The sequence below is a fragment of the Miscanthus floridulus genome, chromosome 4, assembly GCF_019320115.1.
Source record: "Miscanthus floridulus cultivar M001 chromosome 4, ASM1932011v1, whole genome shotgun sequence".
Taxonomy (NCBI): domain Eukaryota; kingdom Viridiplantae; phylum Streptophyta; class Magnoliopsida; order Poales; family Poaceae; genus Miscanthus; species Miscanthus floridulus.
Window position 1 is genome coordinate 112,397,624 of NC_089583.1, and position 25,274 is coordinate 112,422,897.

At 42.8% G+C, this 25,274-nt stretch overlaps 2 protein-coding genes across 27 annotated transcripts; one reads left to right on the forward strand and one right to left on the reverse strand.

Moving 5' to 3' along the window:
• The first annotated feature begins 582 nt into the window (after positions 1 to 582).
• Positions 583 to 12,971, forward strand: LOC136550351 (uncharacterized). Of its 26 annotated transcripts, none has more exons than XR_010782255.1 (13): positions 585 to 2,098; positions 5,002 to 5,868; positions 7,461 to 7,543; positions 7,623 to 7,791; positions 7,867 to 7,883; positions 8,103 to 8,158; positions 8,271 to 8,395; positions 8,481 to 8,687; positions 9,862 to 9,902; positions 10,108 to 10,177; positions 10,313 to 10,461; positions 10,608 to 12,358; positions 12,704 to 12,971. XR_010782255.1 is itself a non-coding variant. In XM_066541900.1 (12 exons), the coding sequence occupies exons 8-12, from the start codon at positions 8,657 to 8,659 to the stop codon at positions 12,818 to 12,820; spliced, it is 408 nt and encodes a 135-aa protein (XP_066397997.1). In that variant the 5' UTR covers positions 584 to 2,098; positions 5,002 to 5,868; positions 7,461 to 7,543; positions 7,623 to 7,727; positions 7,822 to 7,883; positions 8,103 to 8,158; positions 8,271 to 8,395; positions 8,481 to 8,656; the 3' UTR covers positions 12,821 to 12,948. The 26 variants fall into 26 exon arrangements, 3 of the variants coding, with proteins under 3 accessions (XP_066397994.1, XP_066397997.1, XP_066397995.1); XR_010782254.1 differs by having other exon boundaries at positions 7,623 to 7,786; positions 7,857 to 7,883; positions 8,257 to 8,395; XR_010782253.1 differs by having other exon boundaries at positions 7,623 to 7,786; positions 7,857 to 7,883.
• A 461-nt stretch (positions 12,972 to 13,432) lies between these two features.
• On the reverse strand, positions 13,433 to 24,937 carry LOC136550353 (formin-like protein 5). The gene is made up of 18 exons (XM_066541901.1): positions 24,483 to 24,937; positions 23,122 to 23,822; positions 22,831 to 23,049; positions 20,041 to 22,709; positions 19,789 to 19,912; positions 19,331 to 19,402; positions 19,150 to 19,248; positions 19,031 to 19,072; positions 18,703 to 18,834; positions 18,545 to 18,626; positions 17,926 to 18,020; positions 15,559 to 15,630; positions 15,350 to 15,466; positions 14,815 to 14,883; positions 14,656 to 14,722; positions 14,392 to 14,534; positions 14,058 to 14,310; positions 13,433 to 13,972 (listed from the first exon to the last, which is right to left on the reverse strand). The coding sequence occupies exons 1-17, from the start codon at positions 24,553 to 24,555 to the stop codon at positions 14,221 to 14,223; spliced, it is 4,866 nt and encodes a 1,621-aa protein (XP_066397998.1). The 5' UTR covers positions 24,556 to 24,937; the 3' UTR covers positions 13,433 to 13,972; positions 14,058 to 14,220.
• Positions 24,938 to 25,274: the final 337 nt, after the last annotated feature.

Consider the following 25,274-nt stretch of genomic DNA (forward strand, 5'->3'; position numbering starts at 1 on the left):
AGTTTGTTTGAAAAGGGCTTGAGGTGCCAATGAATGTTGGTACAATGACGGAGTTGGCCGGTAGTTGGTTGAGGTAGAAGTACGTCCAACAGACATATGTAGGATTATGATAAATTTGATGATAGTTTAGGGTAAAAAAAAAAGGCAACTATGGATTTAAAAGATGAGGCAAAAGACGATTGAATAATCTAAATCTAAATATGTAAAAGGTCCAAGGAATTGAATAATTTGTTAGAGACTTGGATAGTAGTTTTATCGAGGAATGGAGCTCACAAAGAGAAACTAAAGGACATCTTGATTTGGCCTCAGTAGAAAATTGCACGGGCCAGCTACCAGCTTCTTAAGGCATCAATACCTCTAGCAAACTGCAGACATGAGCAACGAGGTGATGAATTCAATGATGCTTTAGGGGGCCAGGGTCAGGGAGGAGGCAACTGCGGATTCACAGGCGAAGGAACAAGATAACCGACAATTTAAATAAGGGGAATTGCTATCTGTCACTCGTGTATTTCTTTCGTTGGCAGCACACAGATATCTGCTCCATGCGACAAAGGATCGAGGGCTGAAAGCGGTGGGGTCTGTTCTCACCGAGGTGCCCCTTCGTTCTTTGGCTGACGTGTGAGGTCCACTTCTGTCGAAACTGTCCAAGTTTTTGGGAACACACGCCCGGAGGGGAGAAGACATCTCTCTCCCTCATTTTTTTCGGACGCTTCTCCTCATCATTTCGCTCCCCGCCGTCGGCGACGGTCTTCCACCCGGCACGCGCGAGGCGATTCGGCGGCGGCAGCGGCTTGAGATCCTCTCCCCGTCGTCGGTGACCGTCTCTCTCCTGGCGCGCGCCAGAGGGATTCATCGGCGGCTGTGGGTTGAGTTCCGGGGAACTCGTTCTTCTTCGTCTCCGACTCGTGTCCTAGGTTTGTAGTGCATCTCGTCTCTGTGTTGTGTTTCGAGGGATTTTGCATCGTATTTGTGGTTTTTTGGGTTGCGCTAGTTCGCCACCACGAGCAGGCAGTGGGTGGGGCGGAGAGATGGAGGTGTCGGAGGTTTTCGCCTGCGATTTTCTCGTCGTCGCGGCAATTTGTTGGCTCGTCGTGCATCGCTCTGATTTCTGGAGGTTCGTTTGTTTCATGGATCTGGAGATTCGGGTAGGGATTTGGGGATTTGGAGGACGGGATCCATCCTCGCGCCGACCCTGCCGCCTTCGTCGCCGCTGCAGCTGCAGCTGCACCACGAGCTCTGGTCGCTGCTGGCCACCGGGAGGAGCCCCGGTGCCTCCGCGCCGCCTCGCTCCTGGCCAGGCTCGCCATCGGGAGGGACAACCAGGACAACATCAGCATCATCGTCGTTGACCTGAAGCACAGGGAGTGAGTGAGTGGTCGGCCGTAGGCTGCTCTGTTCGTTGCCATGCCGTCCTGCAGTCCCAGTCGTCGGCTTAATCGATCTACTAGGAGTGAACTGATATTGTGATGAGGAGGTGATCATCGATCTAGACCTGACATTTCCTTGGTTCTTTCGATTCTAAGACAAGAAGATTCTAGTTGTTTTTCTTCTTCTTCTTTTGGTTAAAATGGATGGAAGATTGCCGTCCTTATTAAGTTAAATTAAAGGGGCAAAAAAAAGAGAAAAAAGAAGCAAGGAAAAGAGAGCAATTGTACAGAGTAAGTATGATATGATGCAACATTTATGTGCATTATCCTTAATAGTAACTTGTTTCCATTTTTCTCAAGGAGGCGAGGCTAAGCTAGCTGCTGCAGTCTCGATCTAGGTAGTTCTGCAGTCCGCAGCCTGATTTTTTCGGAATCGAATGCAGTGCATGTCTGGCTTCATTGATTTGGCTGCTGTCTCTGCATGGAAATACGTTATGAACTCTATTGTCTGCTGGGGCTGTGTGATGCATTTTTGTTGCAGGAACTTTGAGAGAGCAGTAGCACTGCCTGTAGGCAGAGTGCTCACTCGATCTTCGGCTCTCAATGCAGCAGGAAATGAAGATCATTGCAATCGTTCAGAAATACATTGAACGGTCTTTAGGTCTCAATGCAGAGGAAGTACATTGTAAATCATTCAGAAGTCTCTTCTGTTTACCTATGGCATCTAAAAGGTTCTATACTGTGCTTAAATTTTCGTGGTCATTGTCTATTGTCTGCTGGGTATTTGGGTAGGGATTTGGGGATTTGGGGATTTCTGTGAATTTCCCGTATAAATAACTTGATCATCCTTCATAACTATTGTTCAAGGTTCACTGCTGTATCAATTCTATTTAAACACCACAGTCGAATCTGCAATGGTTTAGGAGATATAGAAGTTCAAAGTTTGGTAAATTTGGTACATAACTAGGATGCCGGTTAATTATATAGTTTTGTTTCCTGAAAGACTTCTTGCTCTGATATCAACGGATTGAAACTTATTCCGTGATAGTTATAAGTTACTTCCAAATTTAGCATTGATGGCACAATCTTATAACTGGAAGTAACCTATTTTGTACTTTGATGGCCAACACACGCCTCTTATTTGTCCTTGTCCTTTCACACAAAAAAATTGTTTCTTGGTCGATGTGTTGCCACTCAAGTTTGATTCATAGAAATGGATTCATAGAATATGTTCCTGATTTCATCTGGTTTGTTGTGCTGGCCTGTAGAGGAATAGGAGAGGCCACCTAGCGCGTAGTTAGATGAGCAAATTGGAGCAGAAGATGGCATTAGTCAAGCTGAGGGTTGCCTTGCTTGATAGTACTAGCTCCAGCAGCGACTGTGACATGGATAATGCTTGCGTGCCCACGGTGAGACCCTGTGTGAAATGATTAACACTGGTTTTGGATTAGCACTGTCCCTAATTGCATGCATATATAATAGAAATTGCATTCTCAAAAAGTAATAGTTACACTAATTGAAACATGAAATTTTCTTTTGTACTGTCTGAAATTATTGACATGGTATAAAAAGTAGAACAATTGATTATGCAACTGGCAGAAGGACTTTCAGTCCCCACACACATATCTGTTGTCGCAACTGATTGTAGGCCTTAGTTTTTGTGTCGCAACTGATTTGTAGCTTGTCATTGTCCCTACTAATTTTCCATACTTAGAGAATCCTTGTTTGCAGCTAGAGCTAGTTTGTTATTGTGTATATTTGTCAAGTCTGCTGGCACCGGATTTTCTAATTATAACTCAAGTCTTACCTTCTACTTATGTAGATTATGTGAGGTTGCATAACTATTGGACCAGATTTTGTCCAGAAACCTCCTGTATGTAGGTTATCAGTTTGACCAAACCCACATATTTGTGATTTGTAATGTTCAGAGCTAGACAAACTTCATTAAGATGCACCTAAGATGATTATAATTAGTAAATTTGTCATGCTATGTGCTTATCTGTGTCAAGCTGCCAAAGCACCTGTTATAAGGAGCAGTTGGGGTGTTGCACCCATTCCTTCGGATCTGTTCAATTTAAAGTCAGAAGGGAAAAAGTCCTTTGTTTATTGTCATTTGTGCCAGCCCATACCAAATTTTTTTGTCATTGTCCTTTCGTAGAAAAAATGTTAATTGTGATTTGTGCTAACGCACCTTTCTGTGATTGTGCTTCCATAGGAAAAATTTTTTATCCGTCCTTCCATAGAAAAAATTGTTTTTTGTGATTTGTAATTGTGCTTGAATAGATTAAAATTGACCAATTTTTTTGTCCTTGTCCTTTCGTAGAAAAAAGTTGTCAATTGTGATTTATGCTAACACACCTTTCTATGATTGTGCTTCCATAGGAAATTTTTTTATCTATCCTTCCATAGAAAAAATTATTTTTTATGATTTGTGATTGTGCTTGAATAGATTAAAATTGTGTCTTGTCCTTCTATAGAATAAAATTGTTTCTTGTGATCTGTTTTTCTGTCCTATCAGTGAATGGAGCAGGTTTGATATGTGAGTTTAGTGTGCTTATTAAGGGTCTATTTGGTGGTTGTCATATTGGTGTTCAGGTAGTCATGAATTCCCCAATAATTGATGTGTGTGGCTATGTTCTAATTGTTTATCCATTTTCATATGTGTGTGGTTATGAATTTTCAGTTGCAATTTGTTCTCATCCAAGAATTCTTACGTATGCTTCATCGTTAACTATACTTGTGCACTGACGAGTTCTAGTTTCCGCTGTTGAAATTAGATTGTATATACTTGTTATGGGGTTGTTGAGTCCTTGATGAAAGTGCACATCTCTCTGATTGCCTCATGCAGTTTGATTTTTGTTAGTTCAGCACCCCAACATGTTAATGCTAGTGTTGAATGTTTGTTTTCTGTTTTTATGTTTGTTTGTCAATTTTTGCAATGTAATTGTGTAATGGTGAACTGGTTCTGTAACTTTTTAGTGCATTTGTGCTAAAGCATACTGACATTTCTTCTGGTTCTTGTTTGAATAAGTTGAGTTCTTTGATTTTGTGGTCCTTCTCGATCAGTGAATCAAGTCTTGAATCTTGCCTAGAAGCAGTTACAATCCTAACTTGTTTGTGGTTGAATATGGGGGGATGCTGGTATGCATGTGATAGAAATCTGGCATTAGATACATTGTTTTTTTAGATCCCTGGATTTGATAATTTTTGTTTGTTCATTCTATTTTTGTCTGCTTTCTGTTATTTTTATGGTAGGCAAACTGTTATTAGAACAAGTGGTTCTATTTTAATTTGTACAATTTGAGTTCTGTATTGTTTGTTAGACAACCATCTCATTACATGGGCTCACTGAACGATTTTATTCAGTGTAAACATCAGTTTTTTTTAATCTGCCCATTTATTTTGGATGTGTATTGTTTATTGAACCAGTCTAATGACAGAAATGAAACTCTCTTTGATGCATTTATTATGTAAATTGAGAGGAGAGATGGATGAAGCTTTCTTAATGTTTCTTTACATGTGGAACCTGTATTTGTGGGAATCATTGCTCTTGCAATAGTATGCCAATCCATAAAATAAGGACATCTAACTGGCCTCAGATAATTAAATTTACGTCTATCCTTCTTTGTTTCAGGGGTTACAAACGATTGTTTCGGCGAACTTCCCTTGAAGCATCAGACTTTCTCAAAGACGATTGTCTGAAGATAAATTGCACTGTGGGAGTTGTTGTGTCAACTATTGATTACTCCAGACCACACTCTATCCATGTTCCAGACTCAGACATCGGCTATGATTTTGGTTCACTGTTGGACAGTCAGGAGGGTGTTGATGTCATTCTTAATGTGGGAGGAGAGAGGTTTCATGCCCATAAAACATCCAAAGAAACCTAAAAATAAGTTGTGCTTGCTAGAACATCCAAAGGAACTAGGTTGGACTTTGAGATGCACCAATCATATGCCTGTCTTTTTGCGTTGTTGTTTCTGCTATAGTGCTTAGAGTTGGGCTCTCGTGTGTGATCTGTTCTTGTGTTGTGCAGCATGCGTGTGCTCTTGGGTGAGTTCCCAGGGGTGTAAAGTTTGCGCTCCATTTTGTTCATGGGCACTTTGGCTTTTTATTGATGAACCAGTGTGCTTGCTGATGATATATAGACTGTAGTTTTATGTACATCATAAGTTTTTTGAGCTGGACAATTTTTTGACCTGCATGTAGCCATGGAGAATGATGAATTTCTACTGCAAACTGCATTAGAATTCTACTGAACTGTGATTTTATTCTATTACTTTATTTAGAAGCACCATTTTCTTGATTCCACATTTATTAGTAGTAAATTGCACACTTCAACTACTGTAATTATGGTGTGTAACATGTGCAATATCTGTTCTTTATAAATAACTTTGTCACTATTTTAGTTAACTTGGAGCATGCAATTGTTCTTGCTTTAGGGCATCGATATTCTTCTGGATGGGCTATTTGGGACTGGAAACGAGTCTTTTGTTTCAGTGTAAGCACTAGACAGTACATTTTGAAGGAGTGCATCTCATTTCTATTTTAATATAAGTCTTCTCTTTAAGGAATAGATCTAATTTGGCTTGATACAACAATTGTTTCCTTAACTGTAGTGAAAATGCTGGTTTTGCTTGCTTTGACACTCGTTGGTAGCCGAAAGGTAGTGTAGATATCAGCTGGTTTCATGATATTTTTGTCCTTGTCCTTTTTGGGCATGTTTTATTGGGTTCAGTTGTACCTTTTAAATGAACTCCTTTAGAACATTGTATAAACTTGTTTTCATCCGTTTTTAAGTGCAAAGTATATGAAGGGGTTAGTAATATTAAGTATGTCTGCGTTAACCTTTGTTTTGAGGTCTTCACCCTTGTGCCTTATACTCCTTCCAGTCACTTGAGGTCTACTCTTATGGCTTATATTCCCTCCGGTCGTTTGTACTTGATGCTCAGACAGGGAAACCAAGTTCGTTTGAGCTTGTTTTTTTTGTCTGTAATGTCAACTGTATATGACTGGAGTTAGTATCATTCATTATCACTATATGACACTCTTAGCAAGATCTGACCGCATTAGCAATTTAATAATTTTTGTGTACATGTGGGATAGTCCTCTTGAGATTCTTAAGAGCATATGTTTTGGCATGATACAGGATCCACTTGATTTTCTTCTGCTTTCCTGAAACCAGGAGTTATGGGGGTTGAAAAATGGCCTTTTACCCCCCTGCCTTTTTTATAAAATGTTGCATGTTCTTGATTCATAGCATAGTCTTGATTCATGTTCTTGATTCATAGCATTGTCTCTTGTGATTTGTGGTAACACATCTTAAACTTTGTTTATTATGATTTGTGCTAGCACACACCTCTTATTTTGTCCTTATCCTTTCATAGAAAAAAATTGTCTCTTGTGATTTGTGGTAACACATCTTGAATTTTATTAATTGTGATTTGTGCTAGTACACACCTCTTATTTTGTCCTTGTCCTTTCATAGAAAAAAATTGTCACTTGTGATTTGTGCTAACACATCTTGAATTCTGTCGATTGTGATTTGTGCTAGCACACACGTCTTATTTGTCCTTGTCCTTTCATAGAAAAAAAATTGTCACTTGTGATTTGTGCTAACACATCTTGAATTCTGTTGATTGTGATTTGTGGTAACTACATGCAGTAACAAAGGCATAGTGGGCTGACAGTTGTGTTCTGATGCAGTTAGAACACCCCTGTTTGTTGTGATTTGTGCCAATATAGACCCCACACTCTCTTTCTCAGCCTCTCTCTGTCTATATTTGTGCCAATATAGACCACATTTTGTCCTTGTATTTCTGTTCTTTATGATTTTTGCCATTGCCTGGACCTATATTATTGTCCGGCTCTCTTCTTCCCCGACCGCCCACCCACTCTCTGATGAGTGATAACCAATGTTGACTGCTTGTAGTATGTAAACTAACCAGAGTTCTTTGTAAGAGACGAACAAAGATGTGCCAACACACATCTTATTTTTGTCATTTGTGTTTCTGTCTGTGCAGGATCTAGTTGTTCCTATTAAGTTCAGTAGCAGCAGTAAGCAATTAACTTATAGCATTCCTTGGTTTTCAGATAGCAGCAGCAGGAACTCATGAAGCCTTCGCTGTTTGGGCTGGGCAATTATGTTTATTTTGTGGAATGCATGCAGTAGCAAGGTAAGCAACCTAGTCATCCTTAAGGTATATCGTCACTGAGAATTGAAGATGGATTGTTAATAAGTTTATCATTGTCTAGGTCACCAAGCTTTGTGATTTGGGGGTGGATGACAATGTTTGTTCTATGGGTTGGGCACAGTGTGGCACTCACCTATCTGTAGGTACAAATCAAAGAAAAGTTCAGGTTATGTCCCATTCTCAAGTATAAACATTATCCTACTGAAGCTTCAATTTTCTTTTCTGGTAACGTATGGTCCCTAATCTCACATATTTTCCAGTTTGTGGACTCAAGTGGTCTTATAACAATCGTCAGCTTGCATCAGGTGGCAATGATAACAGAGTAAGATGCCTGTCCATTTCTTGTTAGTTTGGAATGCATTGTTCTTAGTACACTGACACGTAGGTAGTTTTCAATGTGTCAATACCTGCAATCCTTGTTTATCTCTCTTGTCACCATTACAAAAATTGCAATAATTTTCTGAAGGCCTGTCAGCCTATGATAATTGTCATGGAATTTTGAAGGCGTAAACTTATAACTGTCTTTTTTTTTAACTTAAAGCTGGGAATGGTGAAGACATTTTTACACAAAATGGCAGATGGAACTTCAACAATAAGGTCAGTATTTGTTAGTCTGCAGTCAGTTAGTTTGCCCTGAAATGAGAAATGTCCTGCATTCATAACCCCACACTAAAGCAACTCTGTTCTGAAATAAGAAATGTCCTGGCAGACATGTTGGTGCACCAGTCGGTTCATGCTACCGGGAGCTCCAGTAGAAGCCAGTTGGTGCACCGAAGGCATGGTGGTTCTCCAAGGGCATCTCCAGTGATTGACCTCAACGAGGCCTGTGAGCCGGTACAAAATTGCGATAAACCTCATTTCACTTGCTGCAATAGCTCTCAAGTTTGTCAGTTATCTCAACCGGTTTCTCTCATTTCAGGGTTATGAGGAGATGGAAATCGAAGAGCACCATGGTTACAGGGCCCCTCTAGGCTTCAACAAGTCAAAGAGGTATCTGATGGAAGGTGATGCTACTGCCGGCCCAAGCCAGGTGAGAATGCCTGTGTTTTAGGATGTCCAGAACCTAGCAGGGCGATCTGGGAAGAGGAAGATCTCATGGCAGCATCAGTTGGCCCTGAGAGTATAGGTATCTCTTTTTGTGCGCCCTTTTTCTGTGATATTCTTTGTGTTCTGGCGATGTGTGGATCTGTGTTTGCTTAGATAGGGCATTCGACACCCCCATCGATGTTGTTTTTTTTGCGCAGATCTAGGGTGGAGTTTAGTTAACTCATATTCAGGCTCAATCTCAGATTTGATGTTGTAGGTTAGGTGATGTGAGATCCGAGCTCCCTTGTCTTAGGTTTTTGATCATTTTTTTGATTCCGTGTTGGTTGTTGTTGTTGTTGTTTTTGTTGTTGTTTTGTGGGGTCCTGCCTTCGCTTGGTGGAGCAGTCGTTGTCACATCCATCATCTCGCGGTCCGGTCACCGCCTCTGTGGCCCTGTTGCCTCTAGCCATAGGAGGAGGGTGGGGTGGACCGGTGTCCAGTGGAGTAGAGTAACCTAGTCCGATTCAGCTAGCGCATAACAAAGTCGCTGCCTATGCACTTGTCTATCACGGCGGCTGTCCCAGTGGCTAGTGCTGCTACTCCTACGATTGGACGATGCCTTGTAGCAGGAGTAGTCGATCTTTCGGTATTTCTAGCCTTCCTCCTGCGGTCCTGACTGCCTTCGCTTCCTTTGCTGCACACAGTGTTGTGTTGAGCATGGTGTGGAGCTGTCGCCCTGGTCACCACCCCTGTGGCCTTCTGCCCTGTCAAACCATAACAAATCTATAGGAGGGCACCAGGCTGTACTCCATTGTAGCCCTTGTACTAGAATGCTGCAGCGAGCGGAACTCTTAGTCAAAATTAGTAGACTAAAACCAGAACTTGTATCCAATAACAGTCTGCAGGCTCAACTCTTAGACATACTCCTATATAATCCATAATAGTTCTTGTCCATAATAGTTCTTTTGAGTGGCGTTTATTGTTCTTGTCCATAATAGTCGCAGTGCTCTGTTCCTATTAATCTATTCTATTCACGAAAAACAAATAAAACATTTAGTTACTTAATAATTGCAACCAGCAATGCTGTAAATTGCAATTATTGAGCACTGCAATTTTAGTGTTGAGGATATGCAATATGTCCCTTTTTACTTTCAGGGGTTGACTATTAGTAAGGAAATCATTCTTCCACGAGAATCCTTCCAACTTTTTTGATCTGGGTTTTGTGTAGTGGGTTGTACATATTTATGATATTTGTTTGCTGTTGTTGTTCGCAGCTATGAATGTGCAGACTGGAGAGGAGGTCGCTGTCAAGCTGGTATCGGATTCTCTCCGATTGCTATTTATTTGTCACCATACCATAGAATTTGCCATGTCGGTCTATTTCGCGATAAGATCACTGAGATGCAAAAATCTAGCGAAATGAAATGATGATGGTCCATTTCAGTACTGTTTGTCAACACTGTTAGATGTTTGGGTTGGTGGAACCGATTGTCATTGGTGTTGCCGCTTTTATTGCACAGGAAAATGTCAAGACAAAGCACCCGCAGCTTCATTATGAGTCGAAGCTATACATGCTTCTCCAAGGAGGAAGTAAGTTAATGACATAGAGCCTATCCACCCATCTAGTTTTAGTTATGGGACGGTACTCTCTGGTTAGTTAGTTGCTAGTATGATGCGCGAGTTGGGCTGACCTTTTCGCCCCCCCCCCCTTTTGTTTCGTTACAGCTGGCATTCCACACCTGAAGTGGTACCACGTTGAGGGGGAGTATAATGTGATGGTGATTGATCTTTTTGGCCCTAGCCTTGAGGATTTGTTCAACTATTGCAGTAGGAAGTTCTCTCTGAAAACTCTGCTCATGCTTGCTGACCAAATGGTGAACACTTAATCCCAGATTTTTCAAACTGTTCCATTTTGTTTCTTAACTTTAACTTTAATCTCAGTTCGTTGTGCATAGGGCTGTCCTCTTTGTCCTAACTCTCTGAATTGCTAGTGTTAACACATTCCTTGTTTATCTTTCAGATTAATCGGGTTGAGTACATGCATCAAAAAGGGTTTCTTCACCGTGATATAAAACCTGATAATTTTCTTATGGGTCTTGTTTGCCTGATGAAATTTGTGTGTTGCATTCTCTTAAAACACATTTTTTCTGGTGTTTCAATTTGTGTGTTTCTTAGGCATCTAACAACCATGTGCTAACTAGTTTAAAAACACGTGATTTTTCTTATGTTGAAATCTGTGTGTTTTACATACCGCCAACCACCATGTGTTGGCTTATATTAAAACACACGTGTGTAGAGTAGACAGACTCTAAATAAGAGCTAAGAGGAACCTATATAAATAAATAAAACTTGAACTACGGTTTTATTGAGGAATTTACCTCACCAAGAGAAAACTAAACGCTAACTTGATTTCACAAGGACAAAAATTGCACTCTCATGGAGTAGGTGTGGGACAAAAGGAAGGAACAAAAGATAACATTAAGCCAAGAAATTAATGTATATGGAACTCGTGCCAATTGATACAGTAAAAACAGAGGACGCATAGTTCCAACCCAATAATAAATAAATAAACTTTAAAAAATATTTTCAAACAAAAAAGATCAAAACTAAAACAGAAAAACTAATTACCCATGCTATTTTACGGGTCCATGGCTAGCTTCATATGTTTATTATTGTTGTTTATTATTGTTGTTTATTATATATAAGATCCCTTTGGCACGGTTGCAACTTCTTGTGCCTGCTTTCAAAGAGGCCTGCCAAACGGACATTAAAAACGGTTCTTATAAAGAGTTCGGAGCAGTTAGAGTTGTTTTCTTACAAAGAAGCCAATTGTTTTTGTTTGTTTGTTTGTTATTTTAATTTTTACAAAGAAGCCAGAGCAAGAAAATATGGTCTCTCCTGGCTCCTCATAAACTTCTGCCACTAGAACCATTTTTGCAAAACGTTTCCCAAATCGGCTTTAGCTCCACTAAAACAAAGCTGCTCCACAAGAGAAGACGGAGCTAGGGCCCTCTTAAGGCCCTGTTTGACATGGCTCCACTCCTAAACTCCAGCAACTCCATCAAAAAATCCAGCCAAACACCCCAACTCCAAAACTCCATGGAGCTGTAGTGCAAATGGAGGTGGAGTTTTGGAGTACCTCTTTTGTTGCTCTATAACCCTCTCTTTTGAACCTCCTCGTGGAGTTAGATGGGTAATTACCCACCAATGCCACTGGTTACATGAAAAAACGTTTCGCTTCTATTCTCCGAGTCTCCCCCGCGCATCCCATTTTCCTAGTCCCGCGCCTCTCTCCGTCCGGACTCTTCTCGCGAGACCGGCGCAGTTAGGGTTTCCGCCGCCGCCGACCAGCGGCCGCTGTCCACCCCCACTGTGGGCCGGCCGAGCCCCACACCCGGACGCCCTAGGCTCGCCGCTAGTCTCCTAGCCCCGCCCGGCCGCCTAGCTCCGGCTCCCGCCACGTTTGCACGAGGCCCGCCGCCTGCCGCAGAAGCCCCGACGTCGGCCGCAGCCTCCCGCCGCCGGAGATCCCCCGCCGGCCGCAGCTCCCCACCGACGGCCGCAGAGGCCCGTCGCTGGTCTCCTAGCCCCGCCCGGCCGCCTAGCTCCGCCTCCCGCCACGTCTGCACGAGGCCCGCCGCCTGCCGCAGAAGCCCCGACGCCGGCCGCATCCTCCCGCCACCGGAGATCCCCCGCCGGCCGCAGCTCCCCACCGACGGACGTAGAGGCCCGCCAACAGTCGTCCGGAGATCCCCCGCCGCTGTTCACAAGGTATGGTGCCTGCTGGTCTCCTAGCCCCGCCGGCCGCATCTCCTCACTTGCTGTTTTTTCTATCGGTGCCTTTTAACTTCCGTTCGATGCTCTGTTTGCTGAAATTATTGTTGTTCAATGCTACAGATTTGTCATATGCAATTACATGATCGATGCATTATTGTAGCAATTGAAGTGTGCACTAGCTTCTGTAACATTAGAGTCTTGTTTGCTGAAATTAGCCTGTTGGATAGATTAGAGTCTTGGTAACAGAAATTAGGTAACTTGCCTTCTAATATGAAATTTGTGAGTTCGATAGATGCCTGAACATGCTAGTGTTGATGTGGACTTTGCTAATTTTGATAGAGATCCTACCTACATGCCTACTATTCCAGAAAAGTACAACAAGTATGTCGTGTCTCAACATGCCTCCGATGGATCAACTTCGGAATCAAGCTTTGTGACCATGGACACCTTTCGTGATAATATGGCTGCATCCATCACCCTAGCATGAAATTAGTGCAATAATTATTGTAACGACCTTATTTGGGAACTATGAACTTATTTTGTAATTTCGATTCTAGGCAAATGACATGTAATTTATTATTATTTTGGACTCATCTGCATGTACTTTCATTTTATATTTGTGAGAAGTAGTTCAAGTCAAACCAGAGGCAAGAATAGCAATCTACCCTCAAACTCATCTTTTTTGGAGCTGGGGACACCCTCCTAGCCAAACATCCTCATCAGACAGCTCCAACTCCACCCAGAACTGGCTCCACCTGAAGTTCTGGAGTGGAGCAGCTCCACCCAGAGTTAGAGTCATGCCAAACAGGGCCTACGAGAAGAGCTCCACCAAACTAGCTCTAACTATAAAATAAACATCCCATGAAATATAAAAGTACTTTTAAACATGAATTCAACGATACTAAATTCGTATAACATGGTTCACAAATTCTTAAGGTGTTTAGGTAATCGTTAGAAAATGAATAGTCTTGAATCTTTGGTTGTGTGTGCAAGCTATTTTTAAGTTCCCAAAAACCTTCAGATAGTCATCACAGATAGTCTTCAGATTAGTTGCATTTGTACAACGCGTAGCGCTTTTACTAAAGGGATGCAGTTTATAATGCAGTTTCTCGCACAAGAATTCCCATCCTGCAATAATGCCTAATTTTATCAAGGTTGAAGCTAATAACAATTGACAGCACATGTCACACGTACACAGGCGACACGTAGCCGAAGGCTATCTGACAACGGATCGTAAAGAAGACGCATTCACTGCATCATGATCATAGAAAGTGACGATACACTCACTACAAAACTTACAGCTAAACTAAGGGCTGAGTTTACATCTCATATTTACTCCTGATACTCTTTGCCCCCTAATTATCTCCATACCCTTTTACCCTAATGCCTAATCTTCACAATTTCCACCTAAGGACCAGGCTGTACTTTTTCGAAGCCATGGCTGTACTTGGCCACCGTTGTTAGAAAGAATGGAAAAGTACCATGAAAAAACAAAAGAAAGAATGGAGTTAGCGTCAGCGTTAGCAACTCTTTACAGCAGTCAGAAGTTAGCACTGGACCCTGGGGCCGACATGGATAAAAAAAGAAGTCGGCATTCTCCAGTGAGACCTGTAATTAAAAAGAAACTAGTTAGTAATTTGGAGAAAGCGATTTCGATGTATTGGTGACGAGAAGAGATGTAAGCACAAAATACCGCAGAGGGTGTCCTGTAAAGTTTCTTTGATGCGATCACGCTGCACCCGACGGATGCCAGCGTCCATCAACGAAACTTCCCATGCCCAGAAATGGATCTAACGGTCGTCCATTTGCCTAGCGAGCAGATCACAAGCACAGCACAATAGCTGTCATTCGGGATATCACCCAACGTCTCTTCCTCGTCTGCTTGCAGACCTTGTCCTCTCTAAGGTTTGTTTAGCTTGCCGGCTTGGATTTGATGGTTTAGAGTCCTGCAGACAGTATTTTATAACCATAAATATAATGAGCTTATGAAGTTTACCAAAACTGAAAAAATATATGAAAGACAATACATTTTTGCTAGTTAATTGTGTGTTTTTGGACTTCTCTGCTTCTGCCTCTTTTTCAGCTTTTTTCTTCTCAAGCTCAGCTTGCTTCAGGTTCTCCTCATGTGCTTTTCGAAATGTTGTTACAAATGTTAAGAGGGTAGAGATTACTGCAGAAAAATAGTAACCACAGGGTAAGGAGATGCAGCGATCAAATATTTACTTGAACCAGCTAAATCCTACAGATAATAATTTAGATTGAGCTTGTTCAAATAAAACACATCTGCTTACCTTGTTCAAAGGGGCAACGAACAGGATCCTCACCAAAATACTTAATCAGTTCGTCAGCCTTTTTACCCTGGAACCAAGTTTAAAATTCAACCAACGACAAATGAATGGCACATTGCATGTGTACTATGAGCCCAAAAAAGAGAGAGAGAGAAAGCATACCACTTCAGAAAACAATGAAGATAACGACTGCACATCAGCTCCAGCATTGTTGGTGAACTCTTTCAGTTTCTACACAATGCAGATAATGTCAGTTTAGAAGCAATTGAGATACTGAGACACTCAATTATCCTACAGTTTCCTAGGAACACAATGCGACTTTATAATGTCAGTTTCAGCATCTAAGATAGATTAAACTGCGTATACCTTTCTTTGGAACAAGCACAAAAAAAGAAAAGGTTATCTGCATGGACTAGTCACATGGATGAGAATGTATTTTAGGTTGTTTGTTGTGTTTTGAACTTGTTGGCTTGCCCAGTTAAAATTAGTGAAAGCCTATCTGAGGCTCTGAGCAGTCCATGCAGCAGAGGGAATTCTTCAAACAACTAGGTCAAAAAGGACACAATTTTCAAGAAAAAAGGCTTTCATTTGCGCAAATGCCATGTTGTGTTTTTCACTAAAACTTACTAGGACTTTGAACAGATATCAATGCTTCTACAAAACTAGGAATTGAAAATCGAGATTATTGTGTCCTGACCTCACGAAAAATTTCGGATACTGGACCATCCCTTTCTGAAGCATCATACTCAAGCTGAACCTTTTCCAGCCCTTTACTAACTGCTTGCATTTCCTCAGCCAACATTTTTAGTTGTATCTGTTAAACATAAACAGTTAGAAGAAAGTACACATTGCAAAGACCTGTTACATTTTACACGATCTAATAGTATATCAAGGGGACAACCAAACCTTTGATGCAGCATCTAAGCTAACAAGATCCACATAGAAGTTTAAAAGCTGTGGAGATCTTGCAGCAAGTACCTGATACCAAGAAATTGTCAGTATATATGTGTGTGAAAAATAATGTGAAAATCACTTCATATTACAGTAAATCAGACACAATCAAATTGTAAGCTATAGCAGTTCAAGAACATAGCAAGAACATCTATTAGATACTCAGGTAAAGTCAGTGTGTCAGACAGTACTTGTCAAAGCTATGCAATTTCCAATGCTGTTAAACTATTGGATGAATTCATGAATCTAATTTGATTCTGGAGTGGTAGAAATTGTTAAGCATTTTATATGTATCACAATAAGGGATCAAACAGCAGTGCTTATTGCCAAGTTGCAGTTCCAGTCCTAATTCTCATACCAAATGTCACTAGCTGTTTTGCAATTTACGAAGCGACTACCACACTATGTTGGCGACTACCACACTATGTTGGTGAAGACGTCAAGGACATAAGTTGCTAAGCCCTTTCACTCCAGCCGTATACCAAAATTTGGATTCATCTTTAATGTTCCATAAAATGGAATGGGAGACTGTAGAAGTGCCCTCAAACACGCACCCATTCCTATGTTTTGAAATTTATCAACTATCAACCATTTGGATTTGCATCTGTGACTCTAATGCCCAGTCTATCCCATCAAATCAATATGATCTGGTTTTACATCTGTGACTCTGTCCATCCAATGAGAAGGTTGGCATGCGATCAATACAGTATACCACTATAAGATAACAGCAGGAACAGGCCAATGGCAGGAACTGTATGATTTCTTGGGCGCGTGTACAACGGCCACTTGGGAGTTTGGGAATACACAACCCTAAAATTTTGGGTTGTGGGCCCTCCGAATCCGTTGACTTTGGTTGGAAAAAATGATGCCTCTCGGTCTTGGTCTAGGCTGCCAAATCCATGTCCCAAAGAATGCACAAGCTCTGTTCAATATTGCTCTCAAGACAATCGTCGGCAATGGTATGTCAACCAAATTCTGGGCTGATTGGTGGCTGCAGGGCAAGCCAGTTGCTGAATTGGTGCCCAACTTATTTCAATTGATCCCTAAAAGAACTGTGAAGAGGCGCACAATAGCTCAAGCGCTGAATAACAGCAGCTGGGTGGCTGATATAAAAGATTAAAAGCTGCTCTTTCTGACCAAGTGTTGACAGAATATCTACTCATTTGGGACCTGGTGGACGGGACCTTGCAACATGAGGTTGCTAATCAATATTAGTAGAAATTGACCACTTTGGGTTCCTACAGGAGCAAGTCGGCATATGCTGCTTTTTTTCTGGGGACCATCAAGTTTGCTCCCTGGAGAAAAAATTGGAAATGTTGGGTTCCTCTAAAATGCATTTTTTTTTTGTTTCGTGCTCTCAACAACAGGATGCTGGACTGCAGATCACCTCACCAAAAGAGGCCTCCCTCACCCGGCAACCTGCCCCTTCTGCGACCAGGCCGAAGAAAATAACCAACACATCCTCACCTCGTGTGTTTGCAAGGCAGGTCTGGAACCTTGATCTTCCAGAAATTAAAACTTTATGCAGTAAGGCTCCAGAATCTACTAGTCGCTTCTATGGCTGGTGGTGTCATACACTCATACTTTAAGAAGTGTTCCGAAGGACTTAATTCCCTAATCATCCTTGTTGCTTGGGAGCTCTAGAAGCACAAGAACGCTTGTGTTTTTGAGGGAGCTCGCCCAGACGTTCAGACCCTCTGGTGCTATGGCCCTCCAGGAGCTCCTCATAAGGTCTCTCCCCCCTGACCTTTAGGGTCTAGGTAGGTTGTGAAGGTCGCACTCCTCTCCCTTGTTCAAAAGCTAGTAAGGCAGGGTGTGTGTTGGGTTTTTGTAGACCTCTTGACGCCTCCCCCCGTTTTTTCGTACATTTTGTACAGTCTCTTTCTCATTCTTAATGAAATGACACACGGTTCTGTGTTGTTTGAGAAGAAAACAAAAGGCAGATATTGAGTGCAATTGTAAAATAGGCCGGCTCCAGCAGTGCACAAACACAGTATACGCACAACCCCATAGTCTCACGGTACTAATAAACAAAAAGGCTTTGTTTAAGATTAGAAAATTGTTTCCAACCCATCTTCTCATTAAGTTTTATCCACTCTGACAAGGATCCCACAGAAGTCAGGACACATGTTGCTTGCTGGCCCACTCACTCGCCAAACGTTCCCAAATTTCAATTTTGTGATCCTAATTGAACAAATAACAGAATGCAGAACATGGGTTCCATTTAGAGTTAACTGGGAACCGAATGACCATCATAACAACATGTACTATATAGTACATGGACATGTGAGTACTCAAGTTTCAACAGAAGGTGAATCATACCTTACAGAGGTAGTGCATTAATGTCATCTTATTATTTGTTGCCCGGGTATCTGTAAGTTTTAGAAGACTGTCCAACCGGAAGCCAACCGCAGCACCTGTAAGCAAATATAGCCACGAAGCTGAGAACTAGCCTGATAGCACAAATAGTATTTAATCATAGAAATTCAAAGGATTCTCTAACTAGCACAGATAGTGGTCTCAAGATTCCTTGTAAGACTCAAGGAAAGTTTGAAAAAATTAATAAGCATGCATTGAAATGTTGTTCAGTAATGAAATGCAATCTGATTACAGAACATCTGGCGATCTTTATGCAAAATACAGTTCATTGCATATTGAGTTTCGAATCTATTCACTTTCATGGTTGCATGCATAGAAACAAGAACATTGGTTAAAGACAATGGTGACAAGAATACAGGTTCAAACTGAAACATTGTACACCTATTGACCGAGTAGAAGATGGAGAATATGCACCGGCTATGTAACATAGCATTATGCCATGACATCCTAAGTTCAGAAGAGATAAAGTTATAGTTTTCAAACCACAGAACAGTCCTATTTGTTCCTTGCAAAAAAAAGAACAGTCCTATTTGAGTCTGGCATAGAAGCAATTTATTGTTACCTCTAGCAGTTCCCTGGTTCAGAGTATTCCCAAGGAGAAGGATTTTCTTCATTATTTCTTTCAACTTGAGAGAAGTTCGGATCTGATAAAAGAGAATTCTACTTAATACATAAAATGCAAAACCAATTGGAGTTTACTATGACTGATTATTAGCATACCTCATTACAAGAAGAATCTATAATATTCAAGCTTTTTCTAAGATCAGCAACTTGTGAACCAAACTGGATCTTGAAGGAGAATACTCGTAATTTCGACTCCATTCTAGGCACTTTCATCAATTCTAAGAAAAACTGCACCAGGAGAACAATAGTTTCTTGTGAACACATCTAACCATATAGTCATGTCTAACTAGTATAAAGATATGTATAACTTCAGTGCATCCAATGCTAAATGTGATCTTACACACTGATATCATTATTTTTTTTCCTACTGTAACGAGCATAGAAACCATATACAGTTAGGTAGTTAACAAAATGTAGCCATTACCTGTTCACATTTCCCAAGATTTTGTTTGTCTCCGGTATAATTCTGACAAAAAAAAAGAAGGTAAATTTTAGAAAATGAGGTCACCATGCTAGTAAAAGCAACAATCTCGTATTGTGCACCTTTAGAAGCTCCATTTCTTCTTTCGTAGGACAGAACTTTATGAGATTCTCCACTTGATCAACATCCAGGGTAGATTGATCTAGTGCGAGAGCTGCACTCTGGAGAAATCAATTATTGGCAACATGTCAGAAATTATAAAATAATGAGACACCTTATCTTGTGTACCGTCCTCATTCTTACCACCAAATCCGAGAGTGGCATCTTAACTTTTGTCAGCATGATCTCTGTGTTGTTTGCCCTCCTCAACTCAATCTATTCACATTTTAAGTGTTAGAATAAACAAGATCTCAAAGAAAAATGGTGAAAATATTAAATAATTGAAACTTTGCACCATAGTATTTATAATTTAGAAAGGAGAAAAACATTTTGGGTATAAGTAGAGTCACCAAAAAGTCTGAATTAGAGATGTATTAGTAGTTCACCATGTTCAAATTATAAGGCATGTAATTTGATGTTAACTATTAATGCTTATTAACTTTGTCTACGGATCTAAATAACAACCAAAGCTTGAGTAGTCAGAATTCCAAATCCAACCAGAATATTTAGGACCAAAACTAAAAAAAAGGTTGGCTCAGGAAATAATAGAGCACATTTAACATACTCATACTTCAAAAGAGTGACTTGATAACAATACTTACTAGGTGCACTTTTTCTGGTTTTGATCCAAGCGATTTTCTACGTTCAGATTTTGAGTTGTTGTCGGACTTTGGAACAGCTGCAGGAAAAAGGCTCTCAAGTTCTGATATATCGAACTCTGAAACACTGCAGGAAAAAAGTTCACACTGTTAAGTAAGTATGTCGAAAGCAACAATAAACAAACATCAGTATCAGTTAATTGCACTGATCATAATGTTCTACACGACTATGCTCTGTATGATAAAGAAAAATACCTCTGCGAGTCATCATTGCGCTGCAATTCTTCCCACAGACTACCTTGAAGGGCCCTTGTCACTTTGACCCAGTGCAATGGCTTCAACGTTGACTTGCGTGAGGCAGCAGCCCCATAAGCCGATCCCACAGGGCGTACAGCCCCACGTCCTCTGCCTAAGGATGGATTACTTCCTGGTGGTGGCGGTACACCTGGTGCTCTAGGTGGAGCTGGCGCACCTGGTGCACGTCCACCTGGTGGCGGAGGTGGAGGAGGGCCACCAAGACGCCCTCCGGGTGCAGGAGGTGGCGGAGGTCCTCTTCCACCACCTCCAGGCGGGGTTGGGGGAGGTGGAGCTCCTGGTCGCGCTCCTGGAGGAGGCGGTGGTGGTGGAGCTCCTGGTCGTGAACCTGGAGGAGGAGGAGGTGGTGGAGCTCCTAGCTGTGCACCTGGAGGATGTGGAGGTGGAGGTGGAGCACTTGCACCTGGAGGGGGTGGAGGAGGTGGAGGTCCAGAGCGAGCAACTGGAGGGGGCGGAGGTGGTGGTGGACCTGCACGTGAAACAGGAGGAGGTGGGGGTGGGGGTGCACCTCTGCCAGGGGGAGGAGGTGGGGGTGGGGGTGGGGGTGCGCCTCGGCCAGGGGGAGGAGGTGGGGGTGCTCCTCGGCTAGGGGGAGGGGGTGGGGGTGGGGGTGAGGGTGCTCCTCGGCCAGGAGGAGGGGGTGGGGGAGGTGGTGCTGCTGAACGTGCCATAGGAGGAGGAGGTGGTGGTGGTGGTGGTGGCGGCGGCGGTGGTGGCGGCGGAGGAACAGAACGTGACATTGGTGGTGGTGGTGGTGGTGGTGGCGGTGCAGCGATTGCATTGTTATTTAGCCTTGGAGGTGGAGGTGGAGGTATGGTAATGCCACTACCATTTATCCTTGGAGGAGGTGGTGGAGGTGGAGGTGGAGTATTTCCACCTACGCCTGACCTCGGGGGTGGAGGTGGGGGTGGGGGTGGGGGAGGAGGGGGAGGGGCAAAGGCCTGTTTCTGTGCTCCTGACAACCTAGGTGGAGAGGCATCTCGAGGTAAATTTGACAAACCTGTTGAAGCTAGCCCCCTGTGCATAGGCATAGAACTTGAAGAATAGTTGGTTGGAGGTGGAGGTGGAGGTGGAGGTGGAGGAGGTGGAGAAACCTGGCTTCTTGATGCACTTTGTGAACCTGATAACAAGGATTGTTGTGGAGACGATGGAGCAGACGGTGCAGATTTTGCTTCTCGTGTCAAGTTGTTGCCATATGGTTGTTTCAGTGATAATAAAGGCGCATCATTCGCAACACTGATTTTACCATCTGTAGACATGGATCGAATAGCCAGTGCAGCTGGTGAACTGTCGTATCTAGATGGAGGGTGAGATGGCCTATGCACAGAGGTAGCATCAGATTCCTTCTTTGGTGAGATCCATCTACGTATTGTTTTTGGTTTGGCAAGATTTGGTTGCTCTTCCGTCTTTACATTGCCTACCGCCATCTTCTTCAATATTGATGACACAGCTTTATCAGGGATTTGCCCTCGGTCATCACTTTCAAGCCTTGGACTCCTTGCCCTGGCTACTGTTCGACTTTGAGGAGGAGCTATACCAAAATCCTGTTTGTCACCAAGCCCCTCTTGCTTGGCTTTTATCTCAGTTGCTACTTCAGTGGCTGGCAAGACAACAATTCTGTCATGGACAGTGGTTTTCTTTGTAGGTATGGTTTCCTCAAGGCAAGATTCTAATCTACACCCATCCAATTTGCCATTGGCTGTATTGGAAGGTTTAGCGGTTTGAATCTTGCCACTGTTGTTGTCCAGTGAGTTCCTACTCTCAATAATAGGTTTGTCTATCTTCGCCGCAATGCTCTTTTCATTGACAACGTTTTTTACTTCCTGTATAGTATTACCATTGACAACTATAGTTTTCTCTTCATAGATCACTAGCTCACTGTCCATACTTATTGTCTTCTCAGTGATAATCTTGATATCACCGTTCTGCAACCCTTCATTTTTCGTAGTTCTCAAGTGGGTATCCCCATCTGTACATGTCAAACTTCTAGAAGAGCCAAAAGCAGTGTAGTCCAAATCAGGGTATTCCGAGATTTTTGTTTGTTCATCAGCCTGGCATTGAATTTCATCACTGCCACTTGGATCAACTGTCGTGACTAAAGTTTGTGCAATTACACCTTTCGTGTCCTCCTGACAGGTAGATCCAAACTTGTGTCCCTCTGAATCAACAGATGTAGCAACCACCTGTATATCATGCACATTACTGTTCTCTTGGCCATTAATGTTGTTTAGTTTAGCATTTGCAAGAACTTCACGGGGCTGCTGCAAACCTTCTTGGTTCTCAAAACTTGAGGTAGGTGCACTTGCCCCTTTCTCATTCATGCTACCTAAATTCTGGGAGACAACAATCTTCACACCCTCATCAGATCGGTGCTTCTCTAGGCTGCTCCTTTCTTCAGTTGCCACCCCACCATCAAATTCTGCAATGCCATCTAATGATACTCCACCATCAGTTGACTGAGTTTCTGGGTCTTTTCTTGCATCATGCCAATCCTCCTCTGCTTCATAAAACTCCTCTCCTACCGAAGCAACATCGATCTCATCTCCATCATCAGCTACCTCCTCAATGGTAGCAGCAGGCTTGAATGAATCAGGGTCCGAAAAGTGTACCTGGATCAAAAATAGAGCTATATTTAAGATTTTTTTTTAGAAAAAGCTATATTTAAGATTTCATGGTGCATAGATAAAGAGAAAGAAAATAAAAGGCATATAGGAAGAGTGAGTTTAGTACCTCAGCTCGGAAGTCCCTTGGGAACTGATTATTCACATTCCAAGCGACATCAATATCATCACGATTCAGTCCAAGGATGTTTGATTGAATGAATGCAGTGTTGAACATGACCCGGAACATTGTTTCCTTGTGCTCCATGTTATCGCCAATATGGATGAATTCAAGTACCACATCTCCATGGACACGGCAGAATGCACTTAATTTTATAGGGACTTCTGCCTGCATCACAACCATATGTCAGTACATTTTGGATTTGGATATGAACATACAAGTAATTTAGGAGATAGTCACCTGTCCATAACGCTGAAGATGCTTCTTTGTTTTTGGCATCTCATAAAGGACCTTTGCACTCTTGTTACCAGGACTTGAGTCTTGCCCATGTACACGCAAATATGGTCTACAACCACCATCTGCGTCAAACCGTGGAACAACATGGAGAACTACTGAATCCAAGATGAGGGGTCTGCTAATAGGAGGCCATTCTGAACCACCTCCTTGTCTTGTTATATAGTGCAAATATCTCAAATGTGAAGGCTGAGGATTCAAGGGAAAGAACTGCTGTATAAAGTCCCTTCGAGCCTGCTTGTAGACCATATCTAATGTCTTCTGCTCACCAGTGTATGTTTTGCGATACAAAAGCAGTCCAGCCAACATGAATGCAAGCACTGGCCAGCCCCCTCTCTCACAATGCATCAAAAGCATGTTATGCTGCCCTTCCACTGATAGCCAATTTTCACATGATTTCAAGAAATGGTGGATCATCTCAAGCTGAAGCAACGGACATCCTTCATACTGTTGTGGGTAGTCCATTACTGTCATGTCATACTCAGATAATATATCTGAAATCTGGCTTCTTTTGTCCCCAGACCAAAAATTGGATACCATAAATGATGCATCCGGAAAAAATTCCTGTAACTGCGCAACAATGCCACTCAAGTAATCCCGGTACTCATCCTCATCCATGGAATCAGTCGAGAAGCAGCAGTCAAACACTGAAAAGGCATCCGTAGACATTTGCACAATCAGACACAAATCGAGATAAAAAAAAACAGATACATATCATTGCATTAGTCACCTAGTATTAACCAAATCAAAAGGTATATAAGCACATCAGGCTAGTGCCACCACATTTCAACAATTGCACCTCGTTGCAAATTTCCACACAATTCAAGTATTTGGTTCACTTTATTTCAATGGATAAGTGCACCATTATAGCTAACATGATTCAACAATTGAATTTGTGGCAGGGTAGGGTGGAGATGAACATGCCAATTTAAGACAAATGCAGTTAAATCCGAAGCTTCCTAAAGAGCAATCCAGAAACACCATCAAATTCAAAGGAGTAAAGCGATTAAAGCCAAATGCAGCTAAATCTAAGACTGTTTCCACGGCTCCAAACCCACACACACACCAAATGGATACCCCACAATCCAATTCAAAATTTACTAAATGTAGTAGCGGCTTATTGTCAACATTTCTGCTTCCAACTGCGCCGAATTCCAGCTCAATTAAACTCATATATTAAAAAAACACGAAAATTCCAAACCCCCAAAACCAAACAGGAGCCCAAAATCCTCCGCAGAACATGAAGCATCCCCGCGAATCTCACACCCCGCACGAACCAGCTCGACGGAGACTGGCGAGCATTATACCGTAGACGCGCTCGGAGATCTCGAGCAGCCGATCGGGGGTCTTTTTGAGGAAGAACTTGCGGAAGAGCGCCATCCTCCCCTTCCCCCTCCCCCTCCCCCTCCCCCTCCCCCTCCTCCGCCGCCTCTCCGGCGGCGCCCGCCGAGCTGCTGTGTCTCCTTAGGCGGCCACCGATCGGCTCCGACCGGGGCGCCAAAGGCATGAGGTGGACGCGCCCGCCGCCGCCGGGGATCTCGGGATCCGCAGCTCCGCCTAGGGCTCCGCGGCGGAGCGCAGCAGCAGCAGCGAGGAGCGGTGGTGGGGATGATGGGTGGGCGTGGGAGCCCGGGAGGCGGTCGAGGCCGAGGCACCGTGGGATTGGGACGCCTCTTCCTCTACTTACTGCTGCCTTCTTCTCCTCGCTTAGCTTTAACTCTTCCCCTCTCTTCCTTTCATTTCCACCTGCTGCTTCTGGCTATCGTTTCCCGAGTTTTTACCGCTACGACTTGGGTTTTTCTAGTCCGTTTTTGTATTTTCGCTTGCTGGTTTTTACTTGCCCGCTGCAGTGAACGTTTTTGGTGCTGCCTTGACAGCGGTGAAGGCCGTGCGCTTCGTGACGCTCGTGTTCCACTGTCTCGCGGGTCCCGCGTCATACTAGTCCCACATGTCCGTGACGCCAGCTGCTGCGGGTGTGAATGGGATCGCGTGCGGGAGGCGGAGTGTAATGCCTTGGCGACTGTGTCGGTACGGGCGTCTCCCGATTTTCCCTTCCGGGCGACGGGAACGGGATCTCACCTGGGACTGGGAGGCCGCCC

Excerpts from the sequence above, each read along its gene's own strand:
- LOC136550351 (XM_066541897.1), top strand. The coding sequence starts at position 7,511 with ATGTTTATTTTGTGGAATGCATGCAGTAGCAAG. Across the intron at positions 7,705-7,821 it reads TGGCACTCACCTATCTGTAG|TTTGTGGACTCAAGTGGTCT; the intron begins GTACAAATCAAA and ends CATATTTTCCAG. Across the intron at positions 8,396-8,480 it reads TCAACGAGGCCTGTGAGCCG|GGTTATGAGGAGATGGAAAT; the intron begins GTACAAAATTGC and ends CTCTCATTTCAG.
- LOC136550353 (XM_066541901.1), bottom strand. The coding sequence starts at position 24,555 with ATGGCGCTCTTCCGCAAGTTCTTCCTCAAAAAGACCCCCGATCGGCTG. Across the intron at positions 19,403-19,788 it reads AACCAGAAAAAGTGCACCTA|ATTGAGTTGAGGAGGGCAAA; the intron begins GTAAGTATTGTT and ends AAATGTGAATAG. Across the intron at positions 14,311-14,391 it reads CACAATTAACTAGCAAAAAT|GACTCTAAACCATCAAATCC; the intron begins GTATTGTCTTTC and ends TACTGTCTGCAG.